General features: G+C 43.7%; 1 protein-coding gene across 1 annotated transcript in view; it reads right to left on the bottom strand.

The window, feature by feature from the left end:
• Positions 1-5170: 5170 nt before the first annotated feature.
• Positions 5171-14270, bottom strand: part of LOC114707322 (disintegrin and metalloproteinase domain-containing protein 2) — a 49675-nt gene continuing 40575 nt past the window's right edge. Inside the window, exons 17-21 of the mRNA XM_028890035.2 lie at positions 13571-13648; positions 13203-13332; positions 7696-7855; positions 6421-6484; positions 5171-5369 (exon numbers count right to left, since the gene is read on the bottom strand). Coding sequence (XP_028745868.1) covers positions 6451-6484; positions 7696-7855; positions 13203-13332; positions 13571-13648 — 402 coding nt within the window. The 3' untranslated portion in view covers positions 5171-5369; positions 6421-6450. The remainder of the gene's footprint in view (positions 5370-6420; positions 6485-7695; positions 7856-13202; positions 13333-13570; positions 13649-14270) is intronic.

The raw sequence follows: 14270 nt of genomic DNA, 5'->3' as shown, positions 1-14270 counted from the left end.
AACAAATTAAAAGAAAAGGAAAACTGGTATGTGCTAAGTCAGATGAGGCTGGCTTCTCCATCTCTGACTCACCCGCATGTTGCAGCAAACAGACAGGACATTGAGAGAGAGAGAGAGAGAGACACACACACACACACACACACAGAGAGAGAGAGAGAGAGAGAGAGAGAGAGAGAGAGAGAGAGAGAGAGAGAGTAGACAGACACAAGCAGCTCTCAGCAAAGAAAAAGAAAGTGGAGAATTCTTTCTTGATTCCCCAACTGCCTGGTCCAAGGAATACTGAGGCCAGTCTCACATCCAGGGGAACAGTCAGAGGCAGGTAGCCCCACCAGAGACCCAATTGTTGGTACTGAATGGAAGGCAAATCTGTTGGTGAATAAGAAGGCAGATTAGTTATGAGTGGAAGAGAGCAGATCTGCTGTGGGGTGGAGCAGGCGGGCGAGGTCCCAGCATGAAATGGATGACTTGTCAAGGTATGCCGCTAAACAAACATGCCACACACACAACAGAGTTGGTGCAAGACGTTTTATCAGGAAGGGCAGAGCGAAAGAGTTTGAGAGTGAAGGAGTGAAAGACCGCGTTGGAGTGGAGAGGCAGGCAGATGAGAGGGAAGAGAAGCAAAAGAGAAAAGAAGAGGCAAGAGAGGGAATTGGAGGTGAGGAGAGGAATAAGAGGCAAGAGACCAGGCAAAGAGAATGTTGGGCTCTGCCTGGCGGGCACTTTTGAAGGGTGCACATGCGGTGGAAAAGGATCGGGTGACAGGTGAGGATGTAACTGTTTTAGCAGAGGCTGGGCAGGGGAAACGCTGCTTAACAGGGAGGCATAGACGCAGGCTTCGTAGCTAGCAGGAACTGAGTAGAGCAGGAAGAAGGAACAGAGAGAAGGGCTTGGAGAAAGCTTGAGAACAGGGTACCCCGTCCATCTATCGGATTGCTGGCAGAAGTTGGAAAGGTCCTGTGAAATACCGGGATATGGGGTGCGGGTAAGTGGCCATTTGAGTTGTTATCTAAGGGGTATTGGAGCAAAGGCGGATAAGTCAGGTTTAGCCCTTAAGTCAGGTGGTAGGTATGGTGGTAGGCCAATTTTCTATGAGTTGGGTAGAGAAGATCCAAGGGCTGGAATCACTAGCGTCCTAGAAATTCAGTGAGGACTGAGAGGGAGGCACAGGCTGCTCAATGGATCATCATCAAAAAAAGCAGGGGCGGATGGGTTAAGAGCCCGAGTGAGACACAGTCGCCTGCTACCAGGACTTAGAGAAAAAGCCAGAAGGTGAGGACTGCGCTCGAGAAACGAAGCCTCACTCGTGGGAAATGGCCAGAAGTAAGAAGGGGGGCGTACCAATAGTCGGTGTTGGGTGGAGAGTCCCAGGGATCCCTTAGGTGGGAAAGTAGGGCTCTCATGTGTGGACCAGGTTTCAGGGGCCCGGCAGGTCTCAGACTGCCGGGAGAGCCTATCCGCGTCATAGCACCGTAGGTTGTATTTTAAAAGTGGCAGGAAGGAGTCACGCCATACAACAGGGCCCGTGTGGGAGGTTTATTGAGGGGAGGGGAGAGAAGGGGCAGAGAAGGGGGCAGAGACCGGTCCCTGGGGACGAAAGGGAAGCAAGAGAAAGAGACAGGGGTGGGCAAGGCCCGCCTTTTCTAAGGAACTGCAGCGAATGCGCACAGGGGGTGCTCTTAGTGGCTGCAGCTGAGGATGTACCCTGTCAGGACCCTAAGGGCAGGCCAGTACAGATGCCTGAATGCTAACAGTGTCTACTCTGGATTCTCCCAGATATCCCTGTTCCTTCCCTCGGGCTATGTCCTCTCATACATCTGTAATAGACTTTCTCCTCCACCACAGCTAGGAGCAGCCAGGTCCTTTCTTATTTCTTTTTTTCATTCAGACGTGCCACCCATTCTTCCTCAAAGAACTAAAAATACACATACATGAAATGTTACCAACAGGCGAAGAGGAGCTAGCGTTGGGAGGTAGAGGGGGGGACCTGAAGCTGTCCCCAGGCTAAGCGAGGACATTGAGCATCTTAACACTTCAGCAACAGAACCTGCTACGCCAGAAGTGACACAGGCGGTCTCCTTGCTTTGCAGCCAGGGACCTGGCCGCCGCTTCCCTTCCTGACACGGTATGTGCAAAAAGTTGGCTTTTCTCTTCTTGAGAAGAAAAGGGGTCCCATTTTTTATGTTTATCGGATGAAGCAAATCTGTAGGCTAAGACAGTAAATTCTCCGGGTAGGACTCTAGGGCAATGACTGAGCTGGGTTGGAGCCTGATCTCACTCTTGTCCCAGCAAATGGCAGCAGGCCATGCGGATGGAGACTGCCTTCAGCACTGAGCTTTGAGTCTCCTTTGAGGGTAGTGGACACCTCAAAACAACTCATCATGTCCAGACGGCCCGTGGGGATGGCTGGAAGGAGGGAGGTATGAAGGAGGGACCTGAGAGTTGTCGCTTATCACCTGTTTGAGACTATCCTGGGACATCAAACTTTTGCAGGTAAGGGAACAGCTGCGGATAAGAAGTCTGTCTCTTTACCCACTGGTTTCTTCAGTGACAGAGTAATGGGCAGGCCAGCAGTAAGCCTTGTGGGTAGGCTCCCCCCAGCCCAGTTATAAGCCCACAGGACCACTCTCAGCTGGGGAGTGGACTCACCCTAGTCTCCTTTCTGTGGTCAGGTCACTCATTTGAGCATCTAACGAAGCCCCTGCCGGGATGCTTTGTGCCTGAGAACAAGCCCTCTCCCAGCTCTCACTGCAGATAAGCCAGCTGCTGCACCAGAACAACAGACTCTGATTCTTTCCCATCAACTGGAACAACCTCCAAGACAGAACCTTTGTCCTTCCAGGACAGTTATTAGTAGGTGTCTCTCCTCTAAGGTCACTTTCCCAAGAGGGCTGGGAGCTTGTCTTGTCTGCCTCCATTTTTCTCCTCGGCAGTGCTCAGAATAAAGGCCATGCTTCCCCTTAGCATGGCTTGGCTGGATTATGTGGGCTTTGGAGTTTATAAGTTTGGGTCCATACTGTGACTCAGTCACACGCCTGCCCTGGGTCATGTAGCTCAGAGCTTGTTGGCTCTGCTGGGAAGATTCCAGGGACTGGGTGATGCTTGCAGACTTCTGCCCTCAGTGTTTGCTGACCTCCTGAAAGCAACCAGGATGTGTGAGGCTTCTGAGGGAGCTGTCCAGACCCGACACTTCATGTGTCTTCTTGTTATGAGTATGTTTTGAAAAATGTAATAGCCCTTTGCAGATATTAACATTCTGCTTTGATCGGTTTTGCAAAGTGTTATTTTAAGTAAAAGATTTCTATTTCACCTAAAAAAAAATGCAACTTTCTTATCGGTCATGACTGCACATGTCTTATTCTACATAATAATAATATCTGCCTTTGAAGTTTTCCTCGATCTTCAGAAGAACAGGGTTGTTAATTTCACATTTTGAATAAACCATTTTGGCTTCACTTTCAATGGTTTAATTTTCTTAGTTTTTTGTTAATTTCTACATTGTTTCCTCAAAAACAACAACAAAAACCAACAACAAAGCAACAGTAGATCAGGGACTGGGAATGAGTTTCAGTGGATAAAGTACTTGTTTTGCAAGCACGCAGACCAGAATGTGGGTCCCCAGCACCCACATAAAAGCCATGTGGGCACAACAGCTCACCTGGAATCCCAGCACTCAGGAGCCAGACTAGCTAAACTGACTGGCTCAGGGTTCGGTGAGAGACCCTGCACAGCAATAAAGCAGAAAGTGATCAAGGAAGACACCCACCCAGGTCAGTCTCCGGCTTCCATACATATGTGCATATATGTGCACCTAACACACGTGTCCATGCAGGTGAACATACATACATATATGGGTATATATTACACACTTATATGTGTGCAAAATAGTAAACTTTAAAAATTTTCTTTTAGCATCTTCAAATAGTTTAGGTACTGTCTAAGCTCAAGACCTGCAATCCTAGGAATGGAGCCCAAGGCATCACACAAGCCAGACAAACACTATGCCACTCAGCCCCTATGAATTTTAATGCACATTCAAATTTAGTATGACATTCAAATAATGTAATTAACAAAAGCAGTCTTTTTTCACACATTTTTCAATAATATTTAAAAAGGTACAGTTCAAAATGCATTTAAAGTCCCACTAAATGTTCTTCTTAATTCATATATTTATGAGTGTATTGCTTTCTCAAACACTTAGGGGAGTTAAGCATTTTATCAGATATTTACCTTATATTTATCTTTTTTTTCTTTCTTTTCTTTTCTTTTTTGTTGGGGGCAGGATTTCACGTAACTCAGGCTAGCTTTGAACTCACCAAAATAATGACTGTGAGCTTCTACCTCCTGCCTCTGCCTCCCCGGTGTTTGGACTAAGGGCATGTGCAACTCTGTTCAGTTATTTCTGTGTTGGGATTGAGTCACAAAGGCATGCTAGATCAGCTCTTACCAGCTGATGGGCATCCCCGGGAATTTATCTTAAGTTTTGTTAAAAAGCATGATCTGGAATATTCTACACGATAGAGCAAACTTACTTTTTTGTAATACATACAATACATACATACATACATATATACGTAGTATAGATTTTCCTGTTGTCAGAGTCCCATAGGTCAAGTAGACTACTTTTGTTAATTACATTATTTGAATGTCTTACTAAATTTGAAGGTGCATTAAAATTCATAGGGGCTGAGTGACATAGTGTTTGTCTGGCTTGTGTGATGCCTTGGGCTCCGTTCCTAGGATTGCAGGAAGAGTTGAAAATACACTTTCTATTATTGTATTTTCCTCTTAAACTGACCTTTGAACTCTGGTGTTTTTGTCCTTTGTCTCCACAAAGGCTCCCAGAGTTCAAGTCCATTGTCCTCCCTTGTGTAGGCTCCTGCTGGTGTGTTTTTGTCTCTCCCTTTGAACTGCACGAACTTCAGCATGTGTCTTTTACAAACACCATGTTAGAGTGTCTTCTGAATCTTAGGAGCAGTGTCTTTGGGCTGGTTATGAACCATCGACCACACCATGACAGCATGACCGCTGTGCTCTGAACCCAGAGGGTAGGCACACCTGAGTCAGGGTACCACATTTATTTTATTATAACCTCCCCTGTAACATGCTTACTAGATAGTACGACTTATGCCTACTGGCTACCAGAAATAGGGTAAAATATCAAAGTATAATACACAGTTCATAATCATATATTTCTTACAAGTAGATCATTTATGGAATTATATACACATATATGTATCATACATGTGTATGGAGAGAGATGATTTCTGGCCAGATGGAAACCATAATATGCAGGCTTGACTTCCAGGCAATTAGATAATGCACATTTTTTTCTTTTCCACTTTTTTTTCTGTCCACTGAAGAGAATTACTCTGAAAGATCACATAAAGGAGAAGAGTCACCCATAGAGCTAACCAGATTAAACCATGGTGGGTCAACAAAGGCCCTAGGAAGGCCCCATGATGATGGAGGACCCAAGCCTCTTTAACTCTGACCAACATTTGAACTCAAGAATTCTAAAGGATGTAAAAACAATGTTTTTTTTTTTTTTTTTTTTTTTTTTTGAGACAGAGTCTAATGTAGCCTAGGCTGGCTTTGAACTCTATGTAGCAGAGAATGAACTCCAACTCTTGATCCTCCTGCCTGCACCACCCAAAAGCTGGGATTACAGGCTGGCACCGCCAGGTCTGGCTCTTGTGAGAAATTGTGTGCATATGTGTGCTTGTGTACTCGTGTGTGTGTGTGTGTGTGTGTGTGTGTGTGTGTGTGTGTGTGCATGTGTGCTTGTATACTCATGTGTGTGTGTGTACTCGTGTGTGTGTGTGTGTGTGTGTGTGTGTGTGTGTGTGTGTGTGTGTGTGTGTACTCGTGTGTGTGTGTGTGTGTGTGTGTGCGCGCGCGCGCGCGCGCTTGTGTACTCATGTGTGTATGTGTGTGTGTGTGTACTCGTGTGTGTGCGTGTGTGTGTGTGTGCTTGTGTACTCGTGTGTGTGTGTGTGTGTGTGTGTGTACCCATGCACACATGTGCACAGGCATGAGGAGCCCAGAGATCAACCTTGGCTCTTGTCTCCCAAGTGCTGTCCACCTTGTCAGCCAGACTGGCCTGGCCACAAGCCTCGGCTCATCAGTCTGCCTGTCTCTGTCCCTCCGGTACTGGAATTACAGGCCCTGCTGTCACCTCCAGCTTTCAGTTTGGGTCCTGCCAACAGAACTCAGGACTTTATGCCTTCAAGACTGAGTTATTTTTTTCAGTGATAAATTGTGATATCATGTATAACATTCTCATGTTATTGATACAAATTATAACACTGCAAAGTAGTCAGTAGTTGTTTGTGTTCTACAGAACTATATGACTACTACTCTTTATGTCTCATTCATTTCTCTTCCTCCCTCCCTCTTTCCGTTGGAATGTTGGAGACTTACCTTGACATTGTAGAAATCCTTGCTGTCAGACTAGTCTCTGGATTCAGTTTCACTTTCAAATTGCCTAAATGGTTAGAGACAGAGACAATCCCTTAGAGACAGTGATGCAACATTTCCAGGCTGAGCCTAGTCTCACATTCTTAACATTTTTTTTTCTTAACATTTCTAAATGGCTAAATTGCCTGTAAGCCTTTGTGGCTGTTCATCTTCACCTTCATTCATGGCTGTTTAATTTACTGCTTTATTGCCCCACCCCCATGGCCTGTTTGGTTTTTTTATTGTGTCAACTTGGTACAACCTAGAGTCACATAGAAAGAGGGAATCCCACCAGATTGGTCTATAGCCATCCTGTGAGAGTGTCTTGATATGGGAGGGCCCAGGTCACTGCGGGCAGCACCATCTCTAGGCAGGTGAGCTTGGGCTGTGTAAGAAAGACAGCCAAGCGTGGACTAGAGAGGGAGCCAGTCTCCGTCCCACAGGGCGGGGTGTCAGGTGCATGCTGGCTGCCCAGTTTTCATGTGGGTGCTGGGGGCTCAACTCCAGCTTGTGTGGACGCACCTAAGCCACTGGACTATCTCCCCAGTCATACCACCCTCCTGTGCTTTCTTTCTGAGACAGAGTCTCACTATGCCGTTCAGGGCTGGGCTGGAACTTGCTATGTAGACCAGGCTGGCCTTGAACTCCTGATCTTCTTGCTACCAGCCTGGTGTCATGTCTTTTAGTCATATTAGTCTAGGTAATTTGTTATCTTTCACCTTTGGCTGCTTAGTTCTTCATTTATGTAAAAAAAAAAAAAAAAAAAAAAAAAAAAGCTAAAACTGAATAAAAGGAAAAACTACTTCCCTGAAATTTTTTGTCATTTTTTTCAAAATAACATATAAAAACTTTTTACAATGGAGAAACGTAAAAATTAAGCAACATTTTATATATATTTAATAATTAATATTAGTAAGTGTGAGACAGTAATTTTCATTCGCTTTCAACCCTAAAGAGGCCCAAGGTTGTGTTTTGTTTTGTTTTTTCTCAGTAGCACAAACAGCAACAGATATTGCTGTGGCACTTTCATACCCACTAAATTTTTATAGGACTAAAAACCGATGTTTGAAAAAAACCTGATTATTCATTCTATTAATCATTAATGTATTAAGTACTCAATTGCCACACAAAGAACAAATATTAAATCTGGGTTACTAGCTATATCTGCCTCGATGCCGTTAATAATCCATGACACCAACTAATTATGAAGGTAAGGAAACAGATGCAAAATCCACACACTCATCACTTGAGTAGTCCTCGGTCCTCCATCTTTTCCTCTGGGTACAGGCTTTCACCACTATGGCGATCAGGATACAGATCACAATGTAGGCAGGGATGATCAAGAAGAATGGCCACCGCACAGGCTTGTGGATATAAGGGCTTACAACGCGGAACCGTGCTAGCAAAGAAAAGTGCCAGGGGTTAGAAGGCAACGGTTAGGACTACAGCGACAAGATTGCTGTGTGCTGCTGCTGCTGTGACCATTGCAACAAATGCACTACACTACTTAAAAGACTTTAACTTTATAGTTACAATTTCATATACAAACTTTATAATTACATATGATCAATTGTATATAATGTAAACAACATAATGGCATCAGAGCACCCACCTTTAAGCTTCTCCAAATCCTTGTGAGAACGTCCTGCCCCTTGTTTTTCTTCTTGTATGTATCTTTCTAAGGGATTTTTTTTAAAAAAAATTTCATGTCCATGAGTGTTTATCTGCATGTATGTTTGTGCACCATGTGTGTGACTTGGTGGCTGAGGAGGCCAGAAGAGGGTGTTGGATCTTCTGGAACTGGAATTTACAGATGGTTGTGAGCCACCATGTGGTTACTGGGTACCGAACTTGGGTCCTCTGAAAGAGCAACAGTGCTGTTAACTAACAGCTGGGCCATCGCTCCAGCCCATGCTCTTTGTTTTGCCTTGGAGACTTTTCTATTCCAGGTAGTCTCTGTCTGGTGATATAGACAGAAGGAATTGAAGTCTGATCCTTGTTACCAGTGAGGACTTCTCAAACTCTTATTCTGGTAAAAAAACAAAATTGCTGTACATAATATTTTAGGTCTAAATTATGTTTTTAAAAAAAATCAACATGTTTTCATGCCCTTTCTTACAAGCTGTTTTTTCAAAGAGTCCTTACAGAATATTCATAGTTTTAGATTTCATATTTAGATCAATGGTCTACTTCATACAGCATCAATATTGTTTGGCTCACAACAGCTAGGGGATCCAACACTCTGGTCTCTGAAAGCACGTGTACTCACATGCATATACCCCCTGCCCCAACATACACACATACACAGAATTTAAAATAAAAAAGAGCAAGTTGTTTAGAAAAAAATATATACTGGGCATGGTGCTGCATGCCTTAATTGCAACATTGGTAAGCAGAGTCAGGAGGATCCCCTGGAGTTTGGGGCCAACCTGGCACATTGTAGTTCCAGGCCAGCCAGAGGCTACACAGTGAGACCTTTGAGAAGTGCCTTATTTTCTTCAAATCTGTTAAGATTTTCTCTGTGATTAATTGTATCACACACATAAAAGCAACATTACGTCATCTTTTCTAGTCCTTTGTTCCTGTCTTATTCTTTCCTTAGTTTAAAGCCTAGGACATACTGAATACATATAGTAAGTCAGAGTTCACTGTTTTGCTCCTAATTTTATGGGAAAACAAATATTGCTAATCATATAATGTGTCGTTTTCAATTTTTTGATATCTTTTATCAAACTGACCAGATCATTCTCTGTAGTTTATTCACTGCTTTGTGGCAGGTGAGGAATCTCAATCTCAGTCTCTCTTTTCTCCCTCTCTGTCTCTCTGTCTCTTTGTCTCTTTCTCTCTTTGCAGCATCGAGGATTGTACTAGTCGCTGTTTTAAGAACACCTCATGGACCGACTCATGGTGGAGGACATCTGTGATCCAGCAGTAGGAGGCAGAGAAAACTAGGAGTCCAAGCAAGCCACACACTCTTCCAACAGCATAGACAGACATCTCCCAGTTCCCTTTCCCCTTTCTGGGTCTGGGCACAAAGGGTGAGGTCATTCCTTTTCTGATGGCTGGGTGAAAGGCAGAGAATCTGGCTTCCCTGTCCTGTCCTCAGGGACCCCCTTGTCCCACCTTAGCTTCTTCTCGGGGTCTGGGGTCTCCTTCCTGCCTGCTGTCTCCTCAAAACCTGTGCAATGACACCAGCAGTCCGCACCACCAGAGTCAAGGATCTTGACTCCTCTATATTTCTGGTCTGGCTCCTAGTCCACATATGACTCTGGGCACCTGAACTTGGGCAGTCAGGGGCAACTGCCCTTGAGGAAGCAAATCCCTGAGGTCTTTGTTGGTGGTCCAGCACTGTACACATTGAGCTGGGGTGGTAACTTTCTTTTGAGAGTCCTCATTGCTGATAGGGTCCTTAGTTTGAGAGGCTGGGGTCTCTCAAAGGGCCATAGCCAAGCTGGTCTGGTACCCACTGATAGAGTCCATAACAAGTTGCTGAAAGGACAACATGATTAAAAATGACAAAGGATTGTGGGATCCTGTGCTCTCTTGTGCTTCATGCAAAAGGCTGGCACCTGCTGCTGGGAGGCCATCATGGTTGCAGTGACTCCACTGAATTCTTCAGGTTAGGTTGGTGTGGTTAGAGGAAGAAACCTTCTTCGCATGTTCCCAGTCAGCCATGGAAGTCACAGAATTGGTATTAAAAGACAGCATGGCATGATAACTCTGGTTACACAATTGGCTTTATTGAGGGACAATTTGCTTTTAAAGGTATGTGATTACATTATAGTGTTTCCTTCACAGCACCTTTATATGGCCTGTATATGGTGCTGTGTCCTTCTAAAAGTGGCTTTGAACACTTTCAGAAACTTCTTCAAGTCTGTTGGTCTTTATATAGCTCCATCAAAACATCAGGACAAAAGCCTCACTTTCGAGTTTAAGTCATTCTAGAAAGTACAGTATCTTAGAGTTTTTATTGCTGTGGAGAGTCACTATGACCACAGCAACTTTTATAAAGGAAAGCATTTAATTGGGGCTGGCTTCCAGTTCAGAGGTTCAGTCCATTATTGTCACGGCTTGAAGAATGGCAGCGTGTAGGCAGACATGGTGCTAGAGAAAGAGCTGAGAGGTCTACATCTTGATCTGAAGGCAGTAGGAGACTGACATGAGCTTCTGAGATCCCAAATCCTGCCTCCACAGTGACACACTTCCTCCAGTAAGGCCACACCTCCTATTAGTGCCATTCCCTATAGGCCAGGCATTCAAACACAGGAGTCTGTGGGGGCCATTCTTATACAAACCACCACACACGGGCAGCCACGCTTCTCCATCTGAGAATTCACAGTGACACATGGTTGTTTGTTGGACCTGCTGTAAACAAACTGAAAAACAAGATGGGAAAACTGAAATACAGTCCTGTTGTACAACTTTCATGAGCATGAAGTTTATTGGAAAAGAAACCATGCTTTTCCAGGAAAGGCTGGTCATTTGGAACAGTGAGAAAGCCATGCCTTACTCAAACTTAAATCCTTCTGGATTACTTTAAAGAGTGTCTCAAGACAAAATAGCAACAATAACAACAAAATCCTCAGGAGTAAGTAAGTGTCAAATACCTTGCAATGTGTAGATGTAACAGTCTTATTAAATAAGAAACACAGAGCCAAATGCATAGTTAAAAGCCCAAGAGGTCAGAGCAGTAGCTAAGAGCTGAGACTAAAACCCTTTCTTACCCTTCGCTGCCGCTGCTGTCCTTCCCCTGAGAAAGAGACCTACTTCCTGTGTATCTGTCTTTTTGTTGACTTTCTGTTCTGCCTTCTCATTGGTTGTAAACCCAACCACATGACCTCCTCATCACAGCCTGTCTATACAGACCTCTAGGTCTCAATGGTTGGTATTGAGATTAAAGGCGTGTGTCTCCATGCTGGCTGTATCCTTGAACACACAGAGAGATCTGCCTGTCATGTGATTGGGATTAAAGGCGTGTGTGCTACCACTGCCAGACTTCTGCTATGGCTTGCTATTAGCTCTGACCCCCAGGTAACTTTATTTATTAACATATAAGTAAAATCACATTTCAGTACAAATAAAATATCACCATAGCAATGAGTGCCGTTTTTTCTGGTGTGTTTTGTTGCTATAGTGAATTGACTGACAATCTTATAGTAGATACCCATTGGTATGGATTTTTACCTTCATGGTGGTACTTGGGATTGAATTTAGGGTCTTATTACATGCTGTCTAAGCTATCTACCACTAAACTATATCCTTAACCCTGATCTGGAATTTTAACTTTTTCTTTCTTTTTTTCTTTCTCTTTCTTTTTCTTTCTTTCTTCTTTCTTTCTTTCTTTCTTTCTTTCTTTCTTTCTTTCTTTCTTTCTTTCTTTCTTTCTCTCCCCCTTTCTTTCTCTCTCTCTCTCTTTCTTTCTTTCTTTCTTTCTCTCTCCCCCTTTCTTTCTTTCTTTCTTTCTTTCTTTCTTTCTTTCTTTCTTTCTTTCTTTCTTTCTTTCTCTCTCCCCCTCTCTTTCTTTCTTTCTCTCCCCCTCTCTTTCTTTCTTTCTCTCTCTCTCTTTTTCTTTCTTTCTTTTTCTTTCTTTCTTTCTTTCTTTCTTTCTTTCTTTCTTTCTTTCTTTCTTTCTTTCTTTTTCTTTCTTTCTTTCTTTTTGGTTTTTTGAAATAGGGTTTCTCTGTGTAACAGTCCTGGCTGTCCCAGAGCTCACTATGTAGAACAGGCTGGCCTCGAATTCACTGAGACCCACCTGCCTCTGCCTCCCAAGTGCCTGGATACAAGGCGTGCGCCACCACTGTCTTTTGAATACAGATAACAATACACTACGAACTAGCTTCTGGTTAAAGGTTTTTATATGTGCATTTATAAAGATGATCTTCGGTGATTTTGTTGTTGTTTCTAGTTTGCACACATGAATTTGTTAGCAGGGTTATCTTTTCCTCAGATGATAAAGCAGTTCACAGGACTTCCCTTCTACTGTTCGAAGTGTAATTTCTTCCTTGTAAAAATGTGTCTCAATTTACCCTGGAAAGCATCTGGATCTACATTTTGTTTTCCTGCTTTTTCTTTGTTGTTGTTGTTGTTTTGTTTTTGTAATGGGTTTTTTAGCCATAACCACAAAATTCCAGAGAACTTTTGACTCTGTTTTCTTGGTACTGCCCTTTGGTTGACAATTCCTGGTCGCACCTGGGTGGCTTTGTCAGCCTGTTTCTTGTTGGTAGTAGACAGGAGCCAAAAACATATGTACTTCTTCTGACCACGTCCAGTTCACAAGACAGGATTCTTTCAATGTGAGTTTCTGAGTGTTAGATTTTAAAAAAAAATACACTAAGACCACACCCATGGGTCTTTTTGGCAGACTTTTCTGTTTTGGACCTTGTCATGGTTACTGTAAACTGACCTACTTAACATTCCTAGTAACCTTCTCAGTTTGTGTGTGTGTGTGTGTGTGTGTGTGTGTGTGTGTGTGTGTGTTCCAGAGGTGGATGGAACTGAGTGTCTTCCTCAGTTTCTCAATACCTTACCTTCCGTGTCTCTCATTCGCCTGAAGGTTACCAATTAATCTAGAGTGGCTCCTGTCTCTGCCTCCCGAGTGGCAGAATTCCAAGCTCGTACCACCACACCCAGCATTTCTATGTGAGTTCTGGGACCCAACTCCAGTCCTTGTGTTTGTGAGGCAAGCGCTTCGCCTCCTCTGTCCCACAGTGTGTTAATTACGTTTTCTCCTTGTTAGGAAGACTCACCAGGGATCGGCTCAGCTCGCTGCTGATTGCCACTATCAATGCTCCCACCGGGCCATTGATCCTGTGTATTTACACAATCTGGAGGTAAGTATGTGGGGTCACAGTGGCAATTCTTCTTGTTATTACATACCTGAAAACAGCATAAAGTCACAGGCTAAGACAGCCAGCCAGGTTCGCTTACACCAGGAGATCTGCAAACTAATGTTTACGTAAGATACTGTCCATTTCCCTGTGTGGCTTATTATTTGGGAAGGAGGGAAGCAGGCGGGGGGCGCGGCAGGCGGGGGGGGGGGGAGGAGAGGGACTCAGCCCCTGCTTTTCCTGAGCGGTTTCAATGGCTCCCTTCCTCACTCTCCTCTGATACTTACCCCATGATTGTTGCACTGTGCTGGTGTACAATTGTATTGCAGGATGGTATCTTCTACACATTCCTTATTCAGGCAAACCTGGAATGGACAAGGTAACTGATACGCCAGCTAGAGTCACTACTTAATTAAAAGCATTCCATACTCTCTTAAGATTAAAAACCACCTTGAAATACCATCTTATCCCAGTTAAACTGGCTATTGACAAAATGACAGAAAACCAAAAAAAACGACACCCCCAAAACACACACCAGCAAGGGTGTGACAAAGAGGGGGACCCTCAGCACCACTGGTGGAAACGTAAATCAGTATAGTTCTTATGCAAAGTGTGTGGGAAGCCCTCAAAATAAATCGATAAGAGAAAGATTTAGAGCTATTCTGGGCTCCAATAGTCCCACAGCTGGGTACACACCCCAAGAAAATAAAGTCAGGCTGCTGAAGAGACACCTGCACTGTCTTGTCCTGTTTATTGCATTATTATTCATAATGGCCAAGTGATATCGCTGATTTACTGCCACCAATAGATAGGTGGAAAAAATGTGGTATATATGCTGCATAAGAAAAATATATCAATGTAATTATTACAAATTATTAAAAATCAACCAATTATAAATTATCGCAAATAATACTTAAAAATGCATATTGAAATGATTATTTGGCCACAGAAAAAAAAAAGAATGCAACCTTGCCAACACGGAACACG

This window comes from Peromyscus leucopus, chromosome 9 (genome assembly GCF_004664715.2).
Source record: "Peromyscus leucopus breed LL Stock chromosome 9, UCI_PerLeu_2.1, whole genome shotgun sequence".
Lineage (NCBI taxonomy): Eukaryota > Metazoa > Chordata > Mammalia > Rodentia > Cricetidae > Peromyscus > Peromyscus leucopus.
This window is presented reverse-complemented; position numbering and strand designations above follow the sequence as displayed.